The sequence below is a fragment of the Mercenaria mercenaria genome, chromosome 5 (genome assembly GCF_021730395.1).
Source record: "Mercenaria mercenaria strain notata chromosome 5, MADL_Memer_1, whole genome shotgun sequence".
Classification (NCBI taxonomy): Eukaryota; Metazoa; Mollusca; class Bivalvia; order Venerida; family Veneridae; genus Mercenaria; species Mercenaria mercenaria.
In genome coordinates, this window is record NC_069365.1 from 48,599,278 (window position 1) to 48,627,086 (window position 27,809).

The following is a 27,809-nucleotide window of genomic DNA, read 5'->3' on the forward strand; positions in this document are numbered from 1 at the left end:
ACAAGACCAAGGCCTCTGATGTTTGGTATGTAGCATTGCCTTGTTGTTCTCTACGAAGATTGTTCAAGTTATGCACCTGGGGTGAAAAGAGGCCCCGTCCCGGGGGTCCCAAGTTTTACATAGACTTAGGGAAAAGATCTTCTTGTTTGAAACTGCAAGGCCTAGACTTGATTTTTGGTATGTTGCATTGCCTAGTGGACCTTCACCAAGATTGTTCAAATTATGTCTCTGTGTAAAAAAAAAGGTCCTGCCCTTGGGGTCCAAAGTTTAACATAGACTTACATAGGAAAAAACATTTAAAAATCTTCTTGACTGAAAGGTCAATGCCTATGCTTCTGATATTCAGTATGTAGCATCACCTAGTGGCTCTCTAACAAGATTGTTCAAATTATGCCCCTGGGGTGAAAATAGGCAACACCCCGAGGGTCACATAGTTTTTATATGAGTTATATAGGAAAAAAACTTCAAAAATTATCGGATCATATTTCCTAGACTGTTTAATTATAATTACCGTATGACCCAAAGTAATTAGGGGTCACTTGACTGTAACATTGACCTACTGACCTACTTTCTTATTTTTTTAAGATACGGCCTTGAAATTTGGATGACATGTAAAGTTTTGCACACCGATCTTAAAACTGATTTTCAGTGACCTTGAATGTGACCTACTGACCTACTTTCTTATTTTTTAAGATACAGCTTTGAAATTTGGCTGACATGTATAAGTTTGCATGCCGATCTTTAAACAGACTTTCTGTGACCATCATTGTGACCTATTGACCTATTTTCTTGTTTTCTAAGCTACAGCAAAAGGATTTGGACAACCTGTAATATTTTTACAGATTTCAGAAGTAATTTTGCATAATCTTTACCTTGGCCCACTCTCCTAATTTCCTTGTTTTTAAAGCTTTAGCTAGGAAATTTGTCCAGGCAAGCAACAGGCATTTTCTTTCTCTATGTAAAGAGGTTTTCTTTTTCTATGTACAAAGTGTGTTCTTTCTCTCTGTAAAGGGATTTTCGTTTTCTAAGCACGGCGGTTTTCTTTTTCTATATAAAGAGGTTACTTTTTCTATGTAAAGCGGTTTTCTTTTTCTATGCACAGGACTTTCGTTTTCTAGGCACAGGGGTTTTCTTTTTCTATGTAGAGGGATGTTCTTTCTGTATGTAAAGAGGTCTTCATTTTCTTTGTTTTCTTTTTCTATGCACATGACTTTCGTTTTCTAAGCACAGGGGTTTTCTTTCTCTATGAGCAGGTCTTTCTTTGTCTGCGCACAGGGTTTTTCTTGTCTTATTTAAAGGAATTTTCTTTTTTGATGTACATTATTCTTGATATATGTACAGGGCTTTGGGTTTTCTGGCCGATTTTCCGAAGAAAAATCCGGCTTGTGAATTAGGTCTGTCCGGGCGGATGGATGGATGGATGGATGGATGGGCTGATGGATGGAATAATGAGTCTAATGTTTACCTTTTTGTTCACTCAATATCTGGACAGTATTTCACTTAGGACCTTGAGACTTCATAGATATGTTGGTCTTGATGTGTACCTGACCTCTATTGATTTCAGGGTCACTGGGTCAAAGGTCAAGGTTACACGGACCTGAACATTTAAAATTGTTTTACACTCGATATCTAGACAATTATTTCACCTAGGACATCGAAACTCCATACGTAGTTTGGTCTTGATGTGTACATGACCCCTATTGATCAAAGATCAAGGTCACATTGAACATAAACATCGAAAATGGTGTTTTCCTTACTTTTTACACCAATTTATTTCTTTAATTTCATTTTCTACCTGTCCATTTCCTTTTTCCCTTTTTCCTTCAATAGTGCTTATTAATTTGGGGGGGTTATTTATTGTATACCTTTATTAGAACTTTAACTAAGTATCATTTAATTCGGAAAACCCGGCCAAAACGCCGTCAGGCGTTAGCTGCTTGTTGCGTTTATCGTTTTCCATACACAGGTTTTTTCTTTCTCTGTGAAAATGTTGTTTTTTCTATGTTTAGGTGTTTTCTTTATCTGTGAAAAAAACTTTTTTTCTGATTTTTTTCACTGTATAACTGGATTCTCCACTCTTTCTACCCTAAGATTAAGTACGCATAAAAAACGCAAACTTGTATTTGTTTTGTTTTTTTTTTCAGCCTATATCAAATGTTTTCCGGGTTACACGGTGTGCAAACTAGATAATGGACAAATGACGATCGTTTCAGAAGGTGTTGGATGTGGCAATATGATAAGTTTTCTTTTAAAGTCTTTCTTATTGTAGTTATTGTACTCTTGACATAAGTTTGTATAACAAATTCATGAAATACAGTAATTTTATCATTAAATACCATGATAACTAATTTATAGTTTTATTAATAGACCTTTGTTTGTATTAGGCCTGAAAAAAGATTGTTTCTTTCCTGCAACTCCCCTGTCTGCGTGTAAATAGCACTTAAAGATATAGCTCATGAAATCGACTTGATTTACATCTTTTATGTAGGTAAGTTCAGTTCATGATCTAGATTCCTGATAGAATTACTTTACGTCCGTCTAAATATAATTTAATTTTAAAGTCTTGCGATCTTAATGTTTCTAGTTATGTTTTTATCATTTAGATAATTAAATTTAAAAAAGTATAACTAACTCGTCCTATAGTTTTTTCCTGGTTTGACAGTATTTAAACATATTGTGTTAAATTAGAACATTTACTTTAACCATGGCTAATTTACATTTAACTGTATCTATAATCACAAGCAAATCTATGTAAAACTGTTATTTGTTTTGATATGTTGCTTGCCTTTTAAACCTGCTGGCGGCATGTATTAAAATATGCCGTAAAGTTCGCGACAAGTGCAAACCAAGATCAGCCTGCACGGTCTGCACTGTTTTCTATTGTCAGTAAATTTTCAGTAAACACCCCTTTGAATAATAAATTGTATTGCACAAATAGAATGATAAATCAGTACATTTTAGAAATGAAGCAGGGTTAAGGTTAATATAGATATATAAAGATATCACATTATTGTTGATTTATAAGCTCGCGGATGTGGTCCGAAGCCTCTGATACCGCATGCAGATGTTAAACTTAACAACGAAGATTCTTCCGTGGGTGCTTTAGCAAGTTTCACGTGCCATGAAGGGTACCAGAGTTGTACTCGACAGCTAAGATGTCTGCCTTCGTACACATGGGAGATTGCAGTCTGTGATCCTAGTAAGCAAACATAAGAATTTTCGTCTAACGTGTTTCTTGAAATAAAATTGATATTACTATAAAAGTACATTCACAAATAGTTCTCAGCTTAAAATATTTGGAATAATATGATGCTCTTGATGTTAAAACATAAATGGCCAGTAGGTCAGATCATTGAAAAACCGTTGTTAATACGCTAGAGGCGAATTTTCTATTTGATCTTGATAAACTTTGTTTGATACTAGGATATTCGGGGTCAAAACTGCGTAACTCTCATGTTATCTGTTTGATCTACGTAAGATGTCCTATTGTTTGTCTTTATAAAGTCCAGATCAAACTCATAAATGAGTTATCTGAGGTCAAAACCTATTACAGTAAAGACTGTTTAACACTCAAAATGCTAATGTATCTACTTAACTTGATAAATACAGTTAGAATTCGCTGGATTACCTCAGGTCAAAAAAGTAGATCACTAGGTCAATGCATTGAATATTTAGTTACTATTTAGTTACTAGATGAAACATCAGAGATATATATCTGATCAACATGAAATTCTTTCGGTGTGTCTGTTTTTACAGTTAGTCAGTGAAGCTCAAAATTCAGTCAGCTAGAGTCAAAAACTAGGTCAATAGGTCAAATAATTGAAAAACTTTGTTAAATTCTTCCTGTTTTCAATAGAGCATTGTCAAAATGTTTGTTGAAATGGAATGTAGGTAAGATTGTGAAATTCAAAATTACTTGCGGTAAGAACTTGGTCAGGTGAATGGTACAAGGTCATTATGGCTTTCTTGTTGAATAAAGATTGTCAAACCTACTTCTCATTTATCATTGGTCGGATTTGAATGAAACATATGTAATCAGCAGAAAGCCAAGTTCATATATAAAAAAAGTTTTACGGTTGAATAATCTTCACAGAAATATGATATACTTTGATGAGTTGATACAAAAACTTCGGAGTGATTCTTATCGAAACTTTTTTATCCTGATTCCACTAAAACTGCAAAGGAATAATTGGTGTAACACTTAGTTCTGCATATCACGTTGGTACATTTTTGTATATCCCGTTCTAAATTTCTGTATGGAGATGATCCTTCAAATTCATTTTGATAGACATTGCCCAAACTGATTCTCCTTGACTATTGTCTGGATTTGAATAACAATAAAGCTTCCTAATTAGGAATAACCGGTTGCATATGTTTATTTGTTTACATTTGAATGAAGTTTGTTATGATTCTGTGAATTTAAAAAACCTTCATTACACCGTTCATAATTTTCAAAATATGTTTCTTTCATTGTTCAAATTTCAGTCCCGACTGAAACGTTTGAATGTTATAAATGTAACAACAAAAATGACAATGATGAATGTAACAAACAGAAAGAAATGTGCAAGGACAATGAACGGGTAAAGTACATTCTTCAGCATGTCACAAGAATTTGAGCCGCACCATGAGAAAACCAACATAGCGCGTTTGCGACCAGCATGGATCCAGACGGTCAGGATTCATACTGTTCGCCTTTCAAAGCCTATTGCAATTAGAAAAACCGTTAGCGAACAGCAAGGATCCTGACCAGACTGCGCGGATGCGCAGGCTGTTCTGATTCATGCTGGTCACAAATGCACTATGTTCAGTTGGTTTTCTCATGGTGCGGCTCAAACTATTCAGTGGTTACGTTATTGCAAGTAGAAGGCTGAACATAACCCCGATAATACAACGGGGTGTACTACCAATATTGTCGTTGCCTTTAAAAGCAACTTATTGGTTAAGTTGCTCCTGAATTTCATTGAACAACTCCCACTGTTTTCACTTTACAAGAAGACGAAAGGTAGCAAAAATCATAATAAATCTTTCACATGTGCAATATTTTCTTTTTTTTTTGAGAAAAACAAAAAAAAAAAAAACTGTTGCAACAAAAAAAAAAAATGAATAAATAAAAAAGGTCCGCTGACAAGTTAAAATATTGGCATTATCTTATTCTTATTCACTCCTGCAATTTTGTTTTGCAAACAGGCACTTTATAAGATGTTATACGAAAAAGTTATTTGGTTTGCTTGAAAGAAAACAAGCGTATTAGTAATTTTGCATGCTTAAAAGCCGGAGGTAATGGCGAAACTGTTACCTGCCTTAAATATTTTTGTTTTAACCATCTGCAATCATACGGCCATACAATTAAGGAAAATGATGTTTTCGAACTTTTTATTAGGTTGTTCGTTATCTTTAAGATCTCTAATATTGTCAATTACAGTCGTGTCAAACTATTGTTGAATGGACCGGAACTACTTGTAGAATAATAAAAAAGGGTTGCATAAATCCTGAAGAAGCCAGGAAAAGCCAAGGCTGTGACACTAAAGGGTATACAACTAAATGTAAGCTTATGTGTGAAGAGAGTGAATGCAATAAAATATTAACCTCACACGCTTCGGTAGATGATGATGATGAAGAACCGGAACCGGAACCGGAATCAGAACCAGAACCGGAAGGTAATGAAGCATTATCTTAATTTTCTATTATCGCGAACTTTGAACATAAACTGAAAACACATTTTTAGACATTCATGAATGTAAGACAAGGAATATGATTGAAAACCTTAGAATGGAAATAAGGAAAAATGAAACTGATAAAGATACTGGCCAAGTTCAATTGTTCAGCTTTCCTAGCTATATTGATGCGCGGATCCAGAGGTGGGCGGGGTGTCCGGGGTCCAGATTCAAAGTGTATGTGGCTGCTGCTACATACGACCCCGGTGTAACTGTTCTCAGGATTTATATTTTTTGCATACATATCTGTTTACACTCTGTTGCAAAAGAAAGTGTAAATTATCGTATATCTCTAAACACCATTTTCAAATCATGATTTTTGCTCAAATTTATAACAATCTGATGAATTCACGTGAGTTTATTTGTTTTGCAATGTTAATGTAAAGATTTTGCTGCCAAGTGAAATAAAAGAAGCCGCGCCATGATAAAACCAACATAGTGCATTTGCGGCCAGCATCCACGCAGTCTGGTCAGGATCCATGCTGTTCGCTTTCAAAGACTATTGTAATTAGAGAAACCGTTAGCGAACAGCATGGATCCTGACCAGACTGCGCAGATGCGCAGCTGGTCTGAATTCATGCTGGTCGCAAATGCACTATGTTTAGTTGGTTTTCTCATGGTGCGGCTCAAACTATTCAGTGGTTACGTTATAGCAAGTAAAAGGTTGAAATTAACCCCGATAATACAACGGGCTGTACGACCAATATTGTCGTTGCCTTTAAAAGCAAGTGTCGATTGCACATGTAATTGTACATATTACTGTTAGAAGACCAAAAGTCTTTTTACAAAGATTTGCAACACAATAGGTTTGTATTACATAGAGTAAGATGTTGTTTAAGTTATAGACGCAATTGTCAAAATCCTGGTTCCAATTTGATCAGTTTTAGACCTTTTCAACTTCATACCGATACTTAGTCTACAGACTCACTATTTTTCTGGATCAAAATGCAGGGATTCACCTCTTGCAACCTTGAATCTAAAATCAGATCATAGTAATGGGAATTAAGACTGATATTTTAGTACATAATTTACAGGCTTATACTTTCCAGTCCAGTTTTTGCCACTGACCGTTCCAATGCGGTATACCACTGCATTCCTGTATTTTGTTGTCTTCTCTTTTTTGATTATATGTTTTACTTTTTTTTGCGCGTCATACAGAGTTACAGTGTGAGCGGATGCGTCGTGTTCACATTCATACAGAGCTACAATGTGAGCGGATGCGTCATGTTCACATACATCCAGAGTTACAATGTGAGCGGATGTGTCATGTTCACAGTCATACAGAGTTACAGTGTGAGCGGTTGCGTCATGTTCACATACATCCATAGTTACAATATGAGCGGATGTGTCATGTTCACATACATCCAGAGTTACAGTGTGAGCGGATGCGTCATGTTCACAGTCATGCAGAGTTACAATGTGAGCGGATGTGACTGTCACATTCTACAGGCTACAAGTGAGCGATGCGTCATGTTCACATACATCCAGAGTTACAATGTGAGCGGATGCGTCATGTTTACATACATCCAGAGTTACAATGTGAGCGGATGTATCATGTTCACATACATCCAGAGTTACAGTGTGAGCGGATGCGTCATGTTCACATTCATACAGAGCTACAATGTCAGCGGATGCGTCATGTTCACATACATCCAGAGTTGCAATGTGAGCGGATGTGTCATGTTCACAGTCATACAGAGTTACAGTGTGAGCGGTTGCGTCATGTTCACATACATCCATAGTTATAATATGAGCGGATGTGTCATGTTCACATACATCCAGAGTTACAGTGTGAGCGGATGCGTCATGTTCACAGTCATGCAGAGTTACAGTGTGAGCGGATGTGTCATGTTCACATTCATATAGAGCTATAATGTGAGCGGATGCGACATGTTTACATACATCCAGAGTTACAATGTGAGCGGATGTATCATGTTCACATACATCCAGAGTTACAGTGTGAGCGGATGTGTCATGTTCACATTCATACAGAGTTACAGTGTGAGCGGATGCGTCATGTTCACATACATCCAGAGTTACAATGTGAGCGGATGTGTCATGTTCACATACATCCAGAGTTACAATGTAAGCGGATGCGTCATGTTCACATTCATACAGAGTTACAGTGTGAGCGGATGTGTCATGTTCACATACATCCAGAGTTACAGTGTGAACGGATGCGTCATGTTCACATTCATACAGGGTTACAGTGTGAGCGGATCCGCCATGTTCACATACATCCAGAGTTACAATGTGAGCGGATGTGTCATGTTCACATACATCCAGAGTTACAATGTAAGCGGATGCGCCATGTTCACATTCATACAGAGTTACAGTGTGAGCGGATGTGTCATGTTCACATACATACAGAGTTACAGTGTGAGCGGATGCGTCATGTTCACATACATCCAGAGTTACAATGTGAGCGGATGCGTTATGTTCACATTCATACAGAGTTACAGTGTGAGCGGATGCGTCATGTTCACATTCATACAGAGCTACAATGTGAGCGGATGCGTCATGTTCACATACATCCAGAGTTACAATGTGAGCGGATGCGTCATGTTCACTTTCATACAGAGTTACAGTGTGAGCGGATGCGTCATGTTCTCATTCATACAGAGCTACAATGTGAGCGGATGCGTCATGTTCACATACATCAAGAGTTACAATGTGAGCGGATGTGTCATGTTCACAGTCATCCAGAGTTACAGTGTGAGCGGATGCGTCATGTTCACATACATCCAGAGTTACAATATGAGCGGATGTGTCATGTCCACATTAATACAAACTTACAGTCTGAGCGGATGCGTCATGTTCACATACATCCATAGTTACAATGTAAATGGATGTGTTATATTCACAGTCATTCAGAGTTGCAGTGTGAGCGGATGCGCCATGTTCACTTTCATACAGAGTTACAATGAACGTTACTGTTCCTTTTGCATCATTGTCTCAGTACATTCTTTATTGTTTAATGCTTCCGTTTTTATAGTAATACCTTTTTATTGATGTTCTTCATCTTCAGGCGAGGGCCCGGAACCTGTAGCAGACTGCGAGACTGAACATGGTATGTATGTTTTCAGCAAATTGATAATGAAAGCACGAAAAATAAACACAGAAAATAGAAGTATTGTTAATAGAAGTGGTTCATATACGTTCTTGTATATACTAACCCTAGTTTAGTGTCTCTGTTTTCATAGCAACAATCAGTGCGCAACATTCAGTGCTATTCACTATTTGTTTATGAATCTAGGGATATTTTAGCATTAGTGCAATACACGATCCGTATTAAAATTGTGCTAATTAGATAAGTATTTAATATCTATGAGAAAATAAGGGAGGTGTTTTTTTTTTGTGATTGCAACACTGTGTTTTGATATAATAAGGGGAAATGACTGAAACAATAGGAATTCTTACGCGATTTGGATAATCAAAACGACAGTAAGGTAGCAATATATTCTTTTATTGTTTGTATTTAGTGAGTTGTAAGCTACAATATAGAGTAGCCATTTTAAGAAAAAATCAAACTGGAAGGTAGAAATAATAGCAAACTTTTTATTAGGTCATGAGTCGTCATATACCTGTCAAAATTTGTCATTAGTTTTCACGATCTGTCTATTTTAATCTTTCCACGCATTGTTTTTGTAAGAATATTGATAGGACACTGTAGTGTGCAACTTACTTTACATTCCAAATCAGTATGCTTTGTTAAGCTCACTGAAGTCACGTACGAATTTCTATTGTTTTGGTTTACTTTCTGTAATAAAGGTACCAAACCTCGATATCAAGATATAAGAATTGTGTCTTTCTGGTGGGAAAAAGAAACTATTTGGTTGAATCATAACGTTACGAGTTTTGGAAAGAACTAAATTTTCTTTGATTTGGGCTCACCTGAGCCAAAGGCTCAGGGTGAGCTATTGTTGTCACTCACCGTCCTTCGTCTGTCCGGCGTCTGTCCGTTCACACATTCCTTTAAACAACATCTCCTCCTAAACCACCAGGCCAGTGTCGATGAAAATTCACAGGGATGTTTTGGATAGTCTTCTTGAAAAAATGTTAAAAGAATTGAATTCCACACAGAACTCTGGTTGCCATGGCAACCGAAAGGAAAAACTTTAAAAATCGTCTTGTCCAAAACCACACGTCATAGGGCTTTAATATTTGGCATGTATCATCATCTAGTGGTATTCTACCAAGTTTGTTCAAATTGTTCCCGTAAGGTAAAATATGGCCCCGCCCTGGGGGTCACATGTTTACATTGACTTATATAGGGGAAAACTTCTTGTCCAAAACCACAAAGCGTAGAGCCTCAATATTTGGCTTTTCTACTGGTCCTCTGTAAAGATTGTTCAAATTATGCCCCTGGGGTGAACAGAGGCCCCGTCCCGGGGGTCCCATGTTTTACATAGACTCATATCGGAAAAATATTTAAAATTATTCTTGTCTGAAACCACCTAGGCCTTGGATGTTTGGTATATAACATTGCCTTGTGGTTCTCTACAAGGATTGTTCAAATTATGTCCCTTGTGTGAAGTTTTACATAGACTTATATAGGAAAGAAAATCATCTTGTCTGAAACTGCACGGCCTAGGCTTTTGATATTTGGTATGTTGCATTGCCTAGAGGTCCTCTATTAAGGTTGTTCAAATTATGCTTCTCGGATAAAAAGAGGCTCCGCCCTAGGGTCTCAAGTTTTACATAGACTTACATTGGATTTTTTTAAAATCTTCTTCACTGAAAGTTTAAGGCCTAGTCTTTTGATATTTGGTATGTGGCATTGCCAAACGATTGGCTAACAAGATTGTTGAAATTTATCCCCTGGGATGATAAGAGACCCTGCTCAGAGGGTCACTTATATTTTATATGAGTTATGTAGGAAAAATACTTAAAAATTATCTGATCGTATTTCATAGAAAGTTTAATTATAATTACCTTATGACCCTAATTTATTAGGGGTCACTTGACTGTGACCTTGACCTACTGACCTATATTCTTGTTTTTAAGATACAGCCTTGAAATTTGAATAACATATTCAATTTTGCACACCGGTCTTCAAACTGACTTTCAGCTACCATGAATGTGACCTACTTACCTACTTTCTTAATACATGTATTTTAGAATCATTTTCACATTTGAAATATATTAGTCATATTACTCAGGAGAGCGATCCAGGATCACCATGGCCCTCTTGATTTATCATTCACTGGAAATTCAACATATGATACCACCTTAAGCATTATATAAAACCGTATGAATTTACGCATTCACTTCACTTGTAACAAGTCAGTCCGTTTACACCCCGGAGTGCAAGACCAGTTTTTCCTGCACTGGCAAAACACGGGAAGATTATGGCCACCAATTCATATACGACCAATTAATTTGTAAAAAGGGCAATGTTATGAAATGACGTCGTCTATCCGACCGTCTGTTTCTGCAAGTCAAGCATTGACAGGTACAGCTATCAAACGTACCATTTGAGGAACCCTAGTATTTTTGATCTAGTAGTTCAAACGTCAATGATCTATTTGTTAGAAGCGGCTGGTCCGACTTTGAAACTGTTAACTGTTCCAAAAACATTATTTCTTTTGCGACCCTTTACCAATTTTTTTTTTCAAGGACTTAGGTCGCGAGGAAAAGAAAGTGACTATCAGTTGAACATTCTAACCTGTTTATACATTAACCCTTAGCCTGCTAAATTTCTAAAATGGACTGGGCCATCATTCAATATGGGCAATACTATCTATTATTTGAAGGGGTTTTCACTAAAAATTTACTGATTGAATAGCGAACAGTGCAGACCATGATCAGACTGCACGGATGTGTAGGCTGATCTTGGTCTGCACTAGTCGCAAAGGCAGAATCACTTGCCGCCAGCAGGCTAAAGGTTAAGATGTGTATTGAATAGTATATGCTCAGATCAGACAATGCAATTCATTTTAATAACTGCGAACGTATTTTTTACAAGGTTCTTGTACTAGAAAAGTCAAAAATGAAGGGAAAATGTTTGCTCTGAAAATTTCCGATTGTCATCAATATTGCAAGTGTGTACGAAAAGCTGGAAAATTCAAGTGGCAGACAAAAGACTGTCAGACAGAAAAAATGTTTGATGATAAAAGCCAGAGTTGTAACGATAAAGGCAGCTGTCAAGGTAATGCCATTTCGTAATTATTGTATTAGCTATATCTGAAACGACATATGAGATGCGCCATGAGAAAACCAACATAGTGGCTTTGCGACCAGCATGGATCCAGACCAGCCTGCGCATCCGCGCAGTCTGGTTAGAATCCATGCTGTTCGCTAACTGTTTCTCTAATTACAATAGGTTTTGAAAGCAAACATCATGGATCCTGACCAGACTGCGCGGATGCGCAGCCTGGTCTGGATCCATGCTGGTTGCAAAGCCACTATGTTAGTTTTCTCATGGCGCGACTCATATTTATGTAGAACGTCATTTTCCTAAACCTCTCACTTAAGTAACAAAACATATTGTAGATAGTGCTGAGCTGTTTTATACAGGGAAACGCTGACACATTAATAATACAACCATAAGCCAAACATTTGCTGATAAGTATATGAGTCTTATAAGTGTATGAGTTAAGTGTTATGTACTTTCTTTTAAATGATATACCAAAAATGAAACATTGGAAATATGTTTGATTAAAAATGATCTCTGACTTCACAGATTGCATTGTTTGCTCTCTGTTACAATGTTTATGTGTGTTGGTGTTGTACTATTGATATTGCAGTGATTGTGCATGTTGCAATGGTTATGTATGTTGATGTTGCAATGGTTGTGTATGTTGATGTTGCAATGTTTGTGTATGTTGATGTTGCAATGCTTGTGTATGTTGATGTTGCAATGTTTATGTATGTTGATGTTGCAATGGTTATGTGTGTTGATGTTGCAATGGTTATGTATGCTGATGTTGCAATGGTTATGTGTGTTGATGTTGCAATGGTTATGTATGCTGATGTTGCAATGGTTATGTATGCTGATGTTGCAATGGTTATGTGTGTTGATGTTGCAATGCTTGTGTATGTTGATGTTGCAATGGTTATGTATGTCGATGTTGCAATGGTTATGTATGTTGATGTTGCAATGCTTATGTGTGTCGATGTTGCAATGGTTGTGTATGTTGATGTTGCAATGGTTATGTGTGTCGATGTTGCAATGCCTGTGTATGTTGATGTTGCAATGGTTATGTATGTCGATGTTGCAATGGTTGTGTATGTTGATGTTGCAATGGTTATGTATGTCGAAGTTGCAGTGGTTATGTATGTTGATGTTGCAATGTTTGTGTATGTTGATGTTGCAATGGTTATGTGTATTGATGTTGCAATGTTTGTATATGTTGATGTTGCAATGGTTATGTATGTTGATGTTGCAATGGTTATGTATGTTTATGTTGCAATGTTTGTGTATGTTGATGTTGCAATGGTTATTTATGCTGATGTTGCAATGGTTGTGTATGTTGATGTTGCAATGGTTATGTGTGTTGATGTTGCAATGGTTGTGTATGTTGATGTTGCAATGGTTATGTGTGTTGATGTTGCAATGGTTGTGTATGTTGATGTTGCAATGGTTATGTATGTCGATGTTGCAATTGTTATGTATGTTGATGTTGCAATGGTTATGTGTGTCGATGTTGCAATGGTTGTGTATGTTGATGTTGCAATGGTTATGTGTGTTGATGTTTCAATGGTTATGTATGTTGATGTTGCAATGCTTGTGTATGTTGATGTTGCAATGGTTATGTATGTTGATGTTGCAATGGTTATGTGTGTTGATGTTGCAATGGTTATGTATGTTGAAGTTGCAGTGGTTATGTATGTTGATGTTGCAATGTTTGTGTATGTTGATGTTGCAATGGTTATGTGTATTGATGTTGCAATGTTTGTATATGTTGATGTTGCAATGGTTATGTATGTTGATGTTGCAATGGTTATGTATGTTTATGTTGCAATGGTTATGTATGTTTATGTTGCAATGTTTGTGTATGTTGATGTTGCAATGGTTATTTATGCTGATGTTGCAATGGTTATGTATGCTGATGTTGATGTTGCAATGGTTATTTATGCTGATGTTGCAATGGTTATGTATGCTGATGTTGCAATGGTTATGTATGTTGATGTTGCAATGGTTATGTATGCTGATGTTGCAATGGTTATGTATGCTGATGTTGCAATGGTTATGTGTGTTGATGTTGCAATGGTTATGTATGTTGATGCTGCAATAGTTATGTATGTTGATGTTGCAATGGTTATGTATGTTGATGCTGCAATAGTTATGTATGTTGATGTTGCAATGGTTATGTATGTTGATGTTGCAATGGTTATGTATGCTGAAGTTGTATATTGAGGCTTCCTTGTCTATCTCCCTTGGTATAAACATGTCTCTGGGTAATTTGGTTTTGTCAGTGTTCAGGCCCTGCGTTTTGTTCGCAGGAGACAACTCCTGAGACTATTCAAATTTCATATAATTATGTCCTTTCTTCTCAAAGCAGATATTATCAGAGCCACGAACGATCAGTCAGGATTAGACTGGCATTAGTCGTTAGAGTCATTAAATGTAAAGCACCTGGCCATAAAAGCAGTCCTCTCTGATTGACTTTCTGACTTTCTAAAAAAATACAATGTCTCTTGTCTTAAGCTTTGTCTTTTGAGATGAGCCTAGAGAGAAAATGGTTTTCTGAGAAAATACCATTGTCAGTATGAAGAAAGAAATTAATATTATTACAAATTATTTAATATCAACAGACTTTGTTAGTCTAAGTCGGGATATATATGAGAGCAGTTATTTAGAAAATCAAAAAAATATATTGTCTAGCTGGTAGTGAAAATGTTAAGAAGAAGCAGTATGGAAAGGAAGAGGAATTAAGCAAATATCTTGTGTCATACAAACTAACTGGATTTGTCGGCTAGTGTCTCCTAGACTTATGCTTATTGCAAATGTATAACACTACTAATGTCATGTTTCGCTGTCGTAGCAACAAGACAGAGACAGACATATGAAGATCATATGTCTGAATTTGAAACTATCAGAAATAAATGCTCGCCGTTTTTAAGGTGTTTGTACTGTTGCAAGATGGTGTTTGTACTGTTGCAAGATGGTGTTTGTACTGTTGCACAAATGTATATGTATGGGTTACTATCAAAGCATTAGCGTATCATAATCCAGTCAAAATGACACCAATAAGCATCAATACTTTCAACTCAGCCTTGCACTCTTCATTAGTGTTTAATATTCAAATATTTATTTTTTTGTTGGGTGAAACGTCGCACCGACATAAATATTGGTCATATGGCGACTTTCCATCTTTGATGGTGGAGGAAGAACCCATGTGCCCCTCCGTGGATAATTTCATCACGAGCGGACACCTGGATAGAACCACCGACCTTCACGCAAACCAGCTGGATGGCTTCCTCACATGAAGAATTCTACGCCCGGAGTGAGGCTCGAACCCACATCGATGAAGGGCAAGTGACTTTAAGTCAGCGACCTTAACCACTCGGCTACGGAGAGGGAAATGCTAATCATCCCTAATAAGAAAGAAATAGTGTCATGTTATTGTACATTATTCAAGCTAACTGCAGTTTACAAGTAAAGAATATGACTTTCAAAGTAATGGTAATATATTTTGTTTATTTATTTTGGGAGTCAGAAGATTTTTTAACCCCCGCCGATGCAATCGGGAACGGGGTATTGAAGTGGCGTTGTCCGTCCGTCCGTTCTTCCGTCCGTCCGTCCAGCCGTGCGACCGTCCGCAGCCATTTCTCAGTAACTAGCTGGTAGAATTTCATGAAACTTGAAATAAACATGAACCAACATACTGCGATGATGCCCATCAAGTTTTTTTTATTTTGATTGGTCAATTCCCCTTAGAGTTGTTGCCCTTTATTTACTGAAAAATGCCCAAAAATATCCCTCCGCAGCCATTTCCCAGTAACTAGCTGGTAGAATTTCATGAAATTTGAAATAAAAATGTGATGATGCCCGTCAAGCTTTTCTTTTTTTTGGATTGAACAATTTCCCTTAGAGTTATTGCCCTTGATTTAATGAAAAATACCTAAATATGTCAGTCTGCAGCCATTTCTCAGTAACTATAAGGTAGAATTTCATAAAACTTGAAATAAACATTAACCAGCATACCGCGATGATGTCCGTCATTTTTTTTTTTTTTTTTTTGGATTCAGTTTCCTTTAGAGTTATTGCCCTTTAATTGTTTAAAAATCCACAGATTTTTAGCTCACCTGAGTTTTTCTGATCACTCGATGTTCGGCGTCCATCGTCTGTCGTCTGTCATTTGTCAATATTTAGATTGTGTATGCGATAGTCGCTGCATTTTTCAACTGATCTTCATGAAATTTGGTCAAAAATGATTACCTTGATGAAATCTAGGCCGAATTTGAAAATGGGTTATCTGGGTTCAAAAACTAGGTCACTAGGTCAAATCAAAGAAAAACCTTGTGTATGCGATAGAGGCTGTATTTTTCCATTAATCTTCATGAATTTTGGTTAGAATGCTTACCTAGATGAAGTCTAGGCCGAGTTCGAAAATGGGTCATCTAGGGTTAAAAGCTAGGTCACTAGGTCAAATCAAAAGAAAAAAATTGTATATGCGATAGAGGCTGTATTTTTCAATTAATCTTCATGAATTTTGGTCAGAATGATTATCTTGATGAAATCTAAGTTGAGTTTGAAAAAGGGTCATCTGGGGTCAAAAACTAGGTCACTAGGTCAAATCAAAGAAAAGCCATGTATATGCGATAGAGGCTGTATGTTTCAGTTTATCTTCATGAATTTTGGTCAGAATGATTGCCTTGATGAAATCTAGGTCAGGTTTGAAAATGGGTTATCTGGGTTCAAAAACTAGGTCACTAGGTCAAATCAAAGGAAAAGCTTGTATATGCGATAGAGGCTGTATTTTTCAATTGATCTTCCAAAAATTAAGTCAAAATGATAACCTTAATAAAATCTAGATTGGTTTTGAAAATGGGTCATCTTTGGTCAAAAAGTAGGTCACTAGGTCAAATCAAAGAAAACCTTTGAGTATGTAATAGAGGCTGTATTTTTTAATTGATCTTCATGAAATTTGGTCAGAATAATTGCCTTGATAAAATCTACTTTGAGTTTGATTATGTGTCATCTGGGGTTAAAATGTAGGTCACTAGCTCAAATCAAAGAAAAGCCATGTGTATGCGATAGAGACTGTATTTTTCAGTTAATCTTCATGAATTTTGGTCAGAATGATTGCCTTGATGAAATCTAGGTCAGGTTTGAAAATTGGTTATCTGGAATCAAAAAGTAGGTCACTAGGTCAAATCAAAGGAAAAGCTTGTATATGCGATAGAGGCTGTATTTTTCAATTGATCTTCCAAAAATTAAGTCAAAATGATAACCTTAATAAAATCTATATTGGTTTTGAAAATGGGTCATCTTGGGTCAAAAAGTAGATCACTAGGTCAAATCAAAGAAAACCTTTGTGTATGTAATAGAGGCTGTATTTTTTAATTGATCTTCATGAAATTTGGTTAGAATGATTGCCTTGATAAAATCTACTTTGAGTTTGATTATGTGTCATCTGGAGTTAAAATGTAGGTCACTAGGTCAAATCAAAGAAAACCCTTGTGTATGCGATAGAGGCTGTATTTTTCAATTAATCTTCATTAAATTTGGTCAGAATGATTGCCTTGATGAAATCTAGGTCAAGTTCGAATATAGGTCATCTGGGTCAAAAAGTAGGTCACTAGGTTAAATCAAAGTAAAACATTGTGTATGCGATAGAGGCTGTATTTTTCAACTGTGATCTTCATGAAATTTTGTCAGAATGATAGCCTTGATGAAATCTAGGTCAAGTTCGAATATGGGTCATCTGGGGTCAAAAACTAGGTCACTGGGTCAAATAAAAAAATTACTTATTGATACTCAAGATTTTTTGCTCCAATTTTAATGATAATTGGTCAGAATATTTTTTTACCTGAAATCACTAGGTCAAACATGTTTACACTGTTATGGTGTGTTTCTCAGGTGAGCGACCTAGGACCATCTTGGCCCTCTTGTTACATAACAAACCAACCGATTGGTAGAATTTCATTAAACTTCTTTCATTCTTTTCCATGAATATTTTTATAAACATGTGAAGTTGTGTACCCACACCTGGTCACCACCTTGCCTTGGTCACACCCCTTCATTGAATTTGCTTGTTTTCAATATGTTGAAACCAGAATATTTTTTAAAGCAAAGCCAAATTCAGAAAATAAATCACAGCACCCTCCTCCCCCTAACCCACCCCATCTCCCACAGAATATATAATATTTGGCACCTTATGTATGTTGATGTTGTAGTGTATGTTAATGCTAATGTTTAAAAGTTTGCGTGAGCATTGATTCTATTATGTCAGTCATTTTTGATGTTGTTGTTTTTGTTTTGGCATGTTGTCAAGTCTTTCTCTAATTCTATTAAAATGTAGTGTATTTGGTGTCTCTGTTGATCATATTTGCATATCATATCCAAATTTTTTTTCAGGACAAGCCAATGTCGGAGGTTGCAATGACGAGCATGGTACATTCTTTAGTTCATAGTTAAACTCATATAAAAATTAAACATCTGCTTCTCAAAGGTTTGCTTTTGTTGTTGGAATGTCAAAATCATCAAAAACTTTCATTAAGCGATAGTAAACATAATTATACTATTGTCAAAATTTGCCTCAAATCAAACGTCTTGAAGGCAGTGTTTTTGTGAATTTATTCTTGCAATTGTCCCTCAGCTTTCACCTCGAATCAGGCCTTCTGAAAACAGCGTTATTTTTACGAAATATGTTCTTTCTATTGTCTCTCGGCATTTCTCCAAAATTAAACCTTTTGAAAACAGTGTAATTTTTTGGAATATATTCTTGCAATTATATCCGAGTTATTAAGATTACTTCCTAATTCAAGCTTTGTAAAACATGTCTCTATTTATTGGTACATTATTGATTTATTTTTGCAAAACGATAAATAAATAAATCATTGAGTCGTTGTAGATCTAACCACGTTTAATTAACCTTTAAAATATCATTGTTGTTCAATGTCGATTTCAAATTTGAAACATAAAGTGAATGCGTATCAAAATGTAACTGTTTTTCACAAAGGTCCCTGCATTCAGAGTAACCTTAACACACTCATGGCTCTGAGAAGCTCGGACTGCAGAAAATACTGCCAGTGTGCAGTAAATAGAAAGGGAAAGTATAAATGGGTGAGACATAAATGTCCAAAGGGATCTTTATTTGATGACAGTCTACCAGACCCAGCGTGTAGTGACAAAAAAGAACATGTTATATGTCATGGTAAGCTTTATTTTACTGTTACAGTATTGATTGTAATGTGTGCCTCATGTGAAGTTGTCAGCTGTTGTGCGTGACGCATGCGCAGTATTATTGGTTGTTATTATTGTTGGTTTTTATGGTACCGCTCTATAGCCGGTACTGCAAGGGTACGTTGATTACTGCTAGTAAAAGGACTTCTGCATTGGTGATACATTGTTCTAGCTTTTCTAGTGTAAATGTTTACGTTTGAAAAATCGACAGGTTATCTACAAAATTAAGATAAACATGAAAAGCTATGTCAGATCCCCTTACATGCGTTTACAGGAAGATATCTAGAGAATCTGTTTTGATAATATAGGAACGGATTTTTCCTTTACTCATTTAAACATTGTTACACGTCAGAAGTAAGACTACAGCATTTTTGCTGAAAACAGACATCTGGGATTTACTCGGCCATACGTATAGATCTTTTAATAACATGTGAAGTATATTTATGTATGAAAAGGCTGCTAAGTTTAATTAATATATAAAAATCACTGAGAATTGAAAGCTCTTATTTTCCCTTTTTTAAGGGAGAACCTATCTAGACAGTCTCACATGTTTGTTTTTCAGTCCGGACTGTATTTATCTCATTTATGTTTGTTTCAGATGTACACGAATCCGCCTGCGCAAAAGAAGCCCACGGTAATATATTAATTCATATGAAAAAGTTACGATAACATGTATATGATCTTGCCGCCTATGCTTTTCTTTTGACATATAAAGTAGTACTGTTGTCCGAGTGCAAGTTCACTGCGAAAAAAATCCTTTTACAATTTATCCGAAATATTCATTTTATCCGAATAATTGGCTCATATGAACTATGCAGCATGACAATTGAAAAAGGCATTTTTCATCTTTAATCAATTTCTATTTTCTCAACGCACCTGACAATCATGGACGTTTTTAAATATCTTATATGTTCATTTCAATATTGTTTGTGTAAACTTGAATACTCTAGTGTAGAGCTTAACTCGACAGATTTTGTTATGGAAGAAAACATTTGTACCAGATCACTTGTGTTAAGCACACTTTTGAGTCTCGGTCTTGAACATGGCTGTCGAAATATTGTGTTCTGTTTGAATTATAATTATCTCTGTTTTTATGTTGATAATATAACGGAGCGGGTAATATTTTGGAATAACTGATAGATCCGACAAATGACCTTAACCTTGAAAACACATGACTGAAAAGAGCACGCTGCGCAGTACATTTCTTACATTTCAATAATCACAACGTTGTCTAGGTGACAGTTGTGCTTTGAACGCGTGCCAATTATTCTGAAATGGTACTAAGAAATATCAAAACATCAATGGTGTGGCTTTAAAGATACAAATAGACACGGAATTATACAGCATGTGTGAAGTCTTTTTTTTTCATTAAGCTCTATTCAATTTTACTATAATTTCGCAAAAGACGGTGCGAGGAGGTGTGAAGTGTGCTGTACAGTTCGTTACTTCTAATGTACAAACTCTGTACAACCGAGTCTGCTGTTATTTTAACTGGATGCTTTCTGTTTCCAAATTATCTTCCTATAGGTTTTACTTTTGAATACAAGAGGGCCAATATGGCCCTAGGTCGCTCACCTGAGAAACATCCCATAACAGTGTAAACATGTTTGACCTAGTGATTTCATGGAAACAAATATTCTGACCAATTTTATTAAGACTGGATCAAAAATGTGGTCTCTTAAGTGTAAACAAGTATTTTCTTCAATTTGACCTAGTGACCTAGTTTTCGAGCCAAGCTGACATACATTCGAACTTGACCTAGATTTGATCAAGGCAATCATTCTGACTAAATTTAATGAACCTCAATTGACAAATACAGCCTCTGTCGCATACAAAACGTTTTTCTTTTATTTGTTAGCGACCTAATTTTTGACCCCAGATGACCCATATTCATACTTGACCTTAATTTCATCAAGGCTATAATTCTGACTAAATTTCAAGAAGATCAAATGAAAAATACAGTCTATATCGCATACACAAGATTTTTCTTTGATTCGACCTAGTGACCTAGATTTTGACTACAGGTGACCCATATTCTAACTTGACCTAGATTTAATCAAGGTAATCATTCTGACTAAATTTTATGAATATCCAGTTTAAAATGCAGCCCCTATTGCGTACACAAGGTTTTTCTTTAACTTGACCGTGTGACCTAGTTTTTGAACATAAATGACCCATATTCAAATTCAACTTAGATTTCATCTAGGCAAACATTCTGATCAAATTTCATGAAGATCTGGTGTAAAATGCAGCCCTTATTACATACAAAAGGGTTTTCTTTGATTTGACCTTGTGGCCTAGTTTTTTACTCCAGCTGACCCATATTCAAACCTGACCTAGATTTCATTAACGCAATTATTCTGACCAAAATTCATGAAGATCAGTTGAAAAATACAGCCTCTGTCGCATACACAAGGTTTTTTTTCGATTTGACCTAGTGACCTAGTTTTTGATCCCAGATAACCGATTTTCAAACTTGGCCTAAATTTTATCAAGATAATTATTCTGACAAAATTGCATGAAGGTCAGTTGAAAAATTCAGCCTCTATCGCATACACAATGTTTTTCTTTGATTTGACCTAGTGACCTAGTTTTTGACCCCAGATGACCCATTTTCAAACTTGGCCTAGATTTCATCAAGGTAATCATTATGGCAAAATTCATGAAGATCAATTGAAAAATACATCCTTATCGCATACACAAGTTTTTTTTATTGATTTGACCTAGTGACCTAGTTTTTGACCCCAGATGACCCATTTTCAAACTTGGCCTTAATTCATCTAGGTAACCATTCTGACCAAAATTCATGAAGATCAAATGAAAATACAGCCTCTGTCGCATACATTAGTTTTTCTTAGATTTGACCTAGTGACCTAGTTTTTGACTCCAGATGACCCATTTTCAAATTGGCCTAGATTTCATCAAGGTAATCATTCTGGCAAAATTTAACGATGATCAGTTGAAAAGTATAGCCTCTATCGCATACACAGGCTAAATGTTGACAGACAGACAGACGACGGACATTGAGCGATCACAATAACTCACCTGAGCTAACAATACACGAATGAAAATTAATTTAAAGAAATAGAAAAACAACTTGTACAATTTCATAGTTATCAAAAGAATTTTCTGTTGACTCTGCTCCGTATCAATTATAGCGGATTGTAACAAACATAACAGGAACTTCAGTCTATACATTTGTCTGCTAAACAATATTTTCCCTAATATAGTCAAACGAAAATAAACTATACGAAATGATTATTTTTCCTTTCAAGAAGTCTATATTGCAATTACATACAAATCAATATATTGTTTGTACTTGATTTCTTATGAAATATGTTTGTTTTTTTTCTGTTTATATTTTTAAAAATCTGCTCTTTAGTTCAATGTACTATAAAGGGATTTCTGCTTCACCTTCTTTGTAAGAAAGTTATTTGTGTCACAATTTCTGTAAAAAATGAACTATACTATCATTTATTTATGTGAATGCTTTTAAGCATAACCTTGTTGAAGCTGTTTGGAAATTGTTCGTATCATAAATATATTATATTTACAGCCATCTGCAATGAAAAAAGGTTTAAATCTGAACTAACGTTTATCCTGCCCGACACAGGATGTCGTAAATACTGCAAATGCGAAGCTGATGGTGTGCGACCTAATGGCGCAGCGTTATACGATTGGAAAGAAAAGAGTTGCCCTATAGGAAAGTTATTTGATGAGAGTAAAGGAAAATGCAAACTCGAACGCAGAGTAACATGTGAAAGTTAAACGATTGTTCTGAACAAATAAGATACAATCTTCAAAAATTTATCTTTCAAATTAATTTGTTTATTCAAACATTTACTGTTGATTAAATATGCAACAACATATGTATAAATAATGCTTTGAAAGCCGACAGTTCGTTTTCATTTTGCAATACCCGTATATTATAACGTTGAGTATTTTGAAAAAAAAAAATTATACGATCTTTTGCTTGTCGAGCACGAGTAATTTTTACATAGTGCGGGACTGTTCGATTTCTGTCAGTGCGTAAAATACAGTACGTACTTACAGAATATTTGCAGCTATGTAAAAACACGTAAAACTGATGAAAAGGGGAATAATTCATATAATGAAGACATCTTTCCATGTTTCAGTTATTTCCAATTTAAATTATTCCAGATATAACGTTTTTGTTATATCGGTATATTTGTGTGTTTGTTTTGGTTTTAACGCCGTTTTTTTTTTTCAACTGTAGTTTAGTTATGTAACGGCGGGCAGTTAACCTAACCAGAGTTTCTGGATTCTGTACCAGTACAAACCTGTTCTCCGCAAGTACCTGCCGACTTCCCCACATGAATCAGAGGTGGAGGACGAATGATTTCAGACACAATGTCTTTTATCAGGTCGTCAGTGAGAACAACCCCCCACCCCCGAGGATCGAACGCACGGCCCCGCGATCCGTAGATCGCTTCTCTCCCAATTTAGGTAGCAAGCGGGGTTAATATCGATACAGGAGTACATAAACGATATTCAGTTTTTCATGAATGTTGTCAATAATTTTATCAATGGTATAAAAAACAAAACTATTCACTGGTGGCAGAGAACACATTCACATGTTATAGATTTTAAACTAAACCGCGATAAATTGGTTTAAGGGATTTATTTTATCGATGTTTCAAAGCTTATTGCAATTAGAGAAACTGTTAGCGATCAGCATGGATCCTGACTAGACTGCGCGGCCTATTGCAACTGTTATTGAACAGCATGGATCCTGACCAGAATGCGCGGCAAACGCACTATGTCGGCTTTCTCATGGCGCGGCTCAAATAGTCTTTCCCTACTTGATCTAAGTTTTGTGTTCTTATTTAGTGTTCTTGCTATTCCTTTTGGATCATAAACTCAATTCGGTGTTTGTTTACGACGCCTGGGGGCGTGAGATATGTTGCGCATTTCAAGTCCTCGCATGAAAGACCCCTCCATGCTTTCAACATATTTTTACAGATTACTTTTCTATCAAAATGTTCGAATATCTCAATATGCAAGAAGGAGACAAAAAAAAAAATTGTGTTTAAAAAAACAACACACAACTGTGTACTTTTCCCTTAAAATCCTTCTTTGAAAGCCTTTCAAAAGTCTCACATTTAAGGGATAACAGATTTACTTTGAAATATGTGCTATTGTTTACAGTTACAATATATGTTTACTAAAACACATTTAAGGTTGCATAGCGATAATGAATAAGGTAGCAGACCGATAATAAATCATGTCATTTTAAGGTGGCAGATCACTAATTAATGTCATTATAGGTAGTAGTCAGATAATAATTGCCGTTTAAGGCAGCAGACCGATAATAAATGTCGCTTAAGGCAGCAGACCGAAAATAAATGTCGCTTAACTTAAAGGTAGCAGACCGATAACAAATGTCAGATAATGTAGCAGATTTACAACAACAATCGGCAAATGAGCCATGCCATGAGAAAACCAACATAGTGGCTTTGCGACCATCATGGATCCTGACCAGACTGCCATGCTGTTCGCTAACAGTTTCTCTAATTGCAATAGGCTTTGAAAGCGAACTGCATGGATCCTGACCAGACTGCGTGGCTGCGCAGGCTGGTTCCTGGATCCCAATGGCATGGTCACAAGGCGCCAATATGTTTTTGGGTATTGTTTGCTCATTAGGCGCTGTGCTCATAAATAAGTGTTTTCATGCTGGGAATACTGGCATAGATAGTAAAGTCGTCCCTTGTTATCTGGTCGTAATGATTCTCTTTTTATCATTTTGTTTTAGCAGTCTTTTTCATGTTAAAAGGCATTGTGTACGTGTGAACGCTTAATTGTGAATTTCGTGAGCATGGATATTTTTGTGGGGTTTTGTCTAAACAATTATGTCATGGGGAGACAAATTCAAGGTTTGGACATAAAAACATACGATAAGGTTAAAGATCAGTAATTCAAATCCTTCTTTGTTTCATATAAAAAGAAAAACGACAACTTCAGGTCGTCTTTACGTATCTTTAGAGGACATCACTTTTTCCTACACCTATTTTTCATGAAAGTTCTATCACAAATTAACGAAAAAGTGAAAAGAAAATAGGGGGTTATGTAGTTCCTAGTGAAATGCCAGTCAGTTGTGGTCTGCTACCCTAAAAATGGCGCATATTTGCTCTCGTCCGCGCAGTAAACATCTACTTCAGGTTTCGATCTGCAAAACTTGCCATGTGGGGTGTATGAACATGAAAACCGTCTCATTTCATGCGGAATGTATTCTAGTAGTGAAAAATGGTGATTAAAGCACTCGTTCTACACGAATTTGCGCAAAAAATGGGAAAATTAGGATCTATTTATTATGGACTTCTTTCGAAGCACATTTTCGACCGAATTACTGACCTTATCCCATAAACGGGAATTTTTGTGCTTCGTTGGGATTAAATCTTGCTGAATTACTCAATTACAAAATCTGCGAAAATTAGTCCCTCCTCTTACATTCTGATACTCACATATGCTTTTGCGCGCTAATAATATTTCAAAAATAAATTCTTTAGTTGATGCTATATAAATGAATACCCACTTCCCCATCCCGTCCCCATCACCACCTCCCAGCCAAAATGAATTACGGTTCAGATATGTCAAGGATAAGTAGTATATTCGATTACAAATACATTTTATATGTCCAACGCGATTTTTTTTTGTTGTTGTTGTTGTTTTAATTTTAATTTTTAGTGGGAGGGGCGAGGTGGGAAGGTGTGGGGAAAAGTCGTTATTCGTTAACCGGATAACTTTTTGAATCTAATTTGAATCTAATTAGAGGAAGAGATATTTCAAAGTCTCATTCCTCAATCACGATCAATCGTAAGAAAGACAATGTATTACCTTCTGAGCTGTTTTTTTTTTACAGCTGTCGTGCTAGACGCATATTTTTATCAGTTTAACAACAATTGTATGACAGTTATCTAAACATCATGACATCATGACAATCAGATCAAGCTACTATAAGATATTGACCAGATTCACATATCTCATGTGATCTGTCTTTTTTATCCATATCGAACTTTCTGTACTAAACGCGACTGCTGGTAAGCCTTGCTGAAAAAATCGATAATCTTGTAACTTTGATCGTTATCTTCCGTACATTTACGTCCATCTCCGAAACTTAGCGGGGGTCCATAAACCATGTTTTCAATAAAATCGATATTTATTGCCTTAAGCTATATCTAATTACTTGCTCAATGGACACTTGTTTTTACTGGTGGTAGAAAAACGTCAGTAAATAATGTAGGCAAAAAGACCTTACTAAAGCCACGTTTTTTTCTCCCTCTCTGTCTTTTATTTTTTTTTTTTTTGCTATAACTAAAATAACTATAAATATTAAATTGTTAAAAACACGTTATCTACCTCCTTCTTTTTGTTATTTGTATAAAACGCATTCTATTCTATGAAAGCTTAACTTGAATAATTCTTCTTTTTCTCTTTTTAATTGATAAAACACATGCATAAACTGTCTGCGTTCAAAAAATGAAGATTTATCAGGTTCTAGCTTTTGCATACAATAAAATCAGTTTCATCATTTATTGATAAAACTGTTGGTTTAAACGCTTTCTTTTTCATGTTTTAATTAAAGTGTCCTAACTCTTATTAAAAAAAAGAAAGAAACTACAAAAAGCAATATTTATATGCCGATAGATTTATTCATATCGTTCCTTCCACATTTATTTCTATAACAATAAGCGTAGGTATGATTATGAGATGATTAAATCCAGATCGTGCGAAATAAAAATGGAGAATCTTTACATATATTAGAAAATTACTACTTTTTTTCCATAAGTTATGGAAACATATAAGAATAAGTTGCATTTAGAATTGAAAGGCGTTTGTAACGCGATACCGGAGGTAAACTGCCTTATAATCATAATACTTTTTTTTTTTTGACATTTTTAAGATAGTCAAGAAACAAAAACTCGTGTTTATATGTTCATCATATATTCACTTTCAAAGAAAGATCATTTTTAGCCTAAATCTGGCAGCCAGTGACTTTAGATTTGACATAATTATGGCATTTACTCCTTTGCAGTAGGATTATGTTACTTCGCATTATATAATTTAACATGAGCATATTATTTAAGAATATTTATTTGTTGCGAGGAATAACTCTAAAATGGAAGTAGCCGGCGAAAAGCATAATTTGTTTAATTAAATAATAAAACATTACTATTACTATTTTATGGATTTTTATTTTAATGCTGCAATTCAATGTTTCCTTTTTTCAACGAAACATGTTTATTGTATACAGTGTCAGAAAGGTGCAAAATACCTGCTATCAGTCCTCATCATTACAATTTATTACCCCATAAGATGGTTTCTAGATTATTTCCGCAAAAGGTAATAAAAGTAACAAGCAATGGATCACTAATTAAGTAACAGTGCGTACGCAAAATTGTGTTTGATTTATTGTACCTGTTTGGAATATCTAAATATTTCAACAATTTTGACAAAACAATAAATTGAAAATGAAACATTATTAATTTGTCATCTATGTTGTTTGAAAGGTGGATAATTTACACAACATCTTGAAATTCATCAGATACATAATTATACGCCCGATTCGGAAAGCAAGAATAGTTTATTTAAACAAAGAACTATAAAATACAGTTTTATATTACATTGAACATTATATCATTTAGTATTTACAACGGAAACAACGAACTTTTTTTTCCAAAGCAAGAAAATATCAAAATCAATAGCTAATTATTTTCAAG

At 35.5% G+C, this 27,809-nt stretch overlaps 1 protein-coding gene across 1 annotated transcript in view; it reads left to right on the forward strand.

Moving 5' to 3' along the window:
* The window catches only part of LOC123558374 (uncharacterized), a 37,207-nt gene extending 14,225 nt beyond the window's left edge, over positions 1–22,982 (forward strand). The window contains exons 3-12 of the mRNA XM_045350254.2: positions 2,145–2,236; positions 3,025–3,199; positions 4,486–4,580; positions 5,423–5,657; positions 8,743–8,784; positions 11,683–11,865; positions 18,244–18,279; positions 18,848–19,042; positions 19,670–19,705; positions 22,628–22,982. Coding sequence (XP_045206189.2) covers positions 2,145–2,236; positions 3,025–3,199; positions 4,486–4,580; positions 5,423–5,657; positions 8,743–8,784; positions 11,683–11,865; positions 18,244–18,279; positions 18,848–19,042; positions 19,670–19,705; positions 22,628–22,839 — 1,301 coding nt within the window. The 3' untranslated portion in view covers positions 22,840–22,982. The remainder of the gene's footprint in view (positions 1–2,144; positions 2,237–3,024; positions 3,200–4,485; positions 4,581–5,422; positions 5,658–8,742; positions 8,785–11,682; positions 11,866–18,243; positions 18,280–18,847; positions 19,043–19,669; positions 19,706–22,627) is intronic.
* The last annotated feature ends 4,827 nt before the right edge of the window (positions 22,983–27,809 follow it).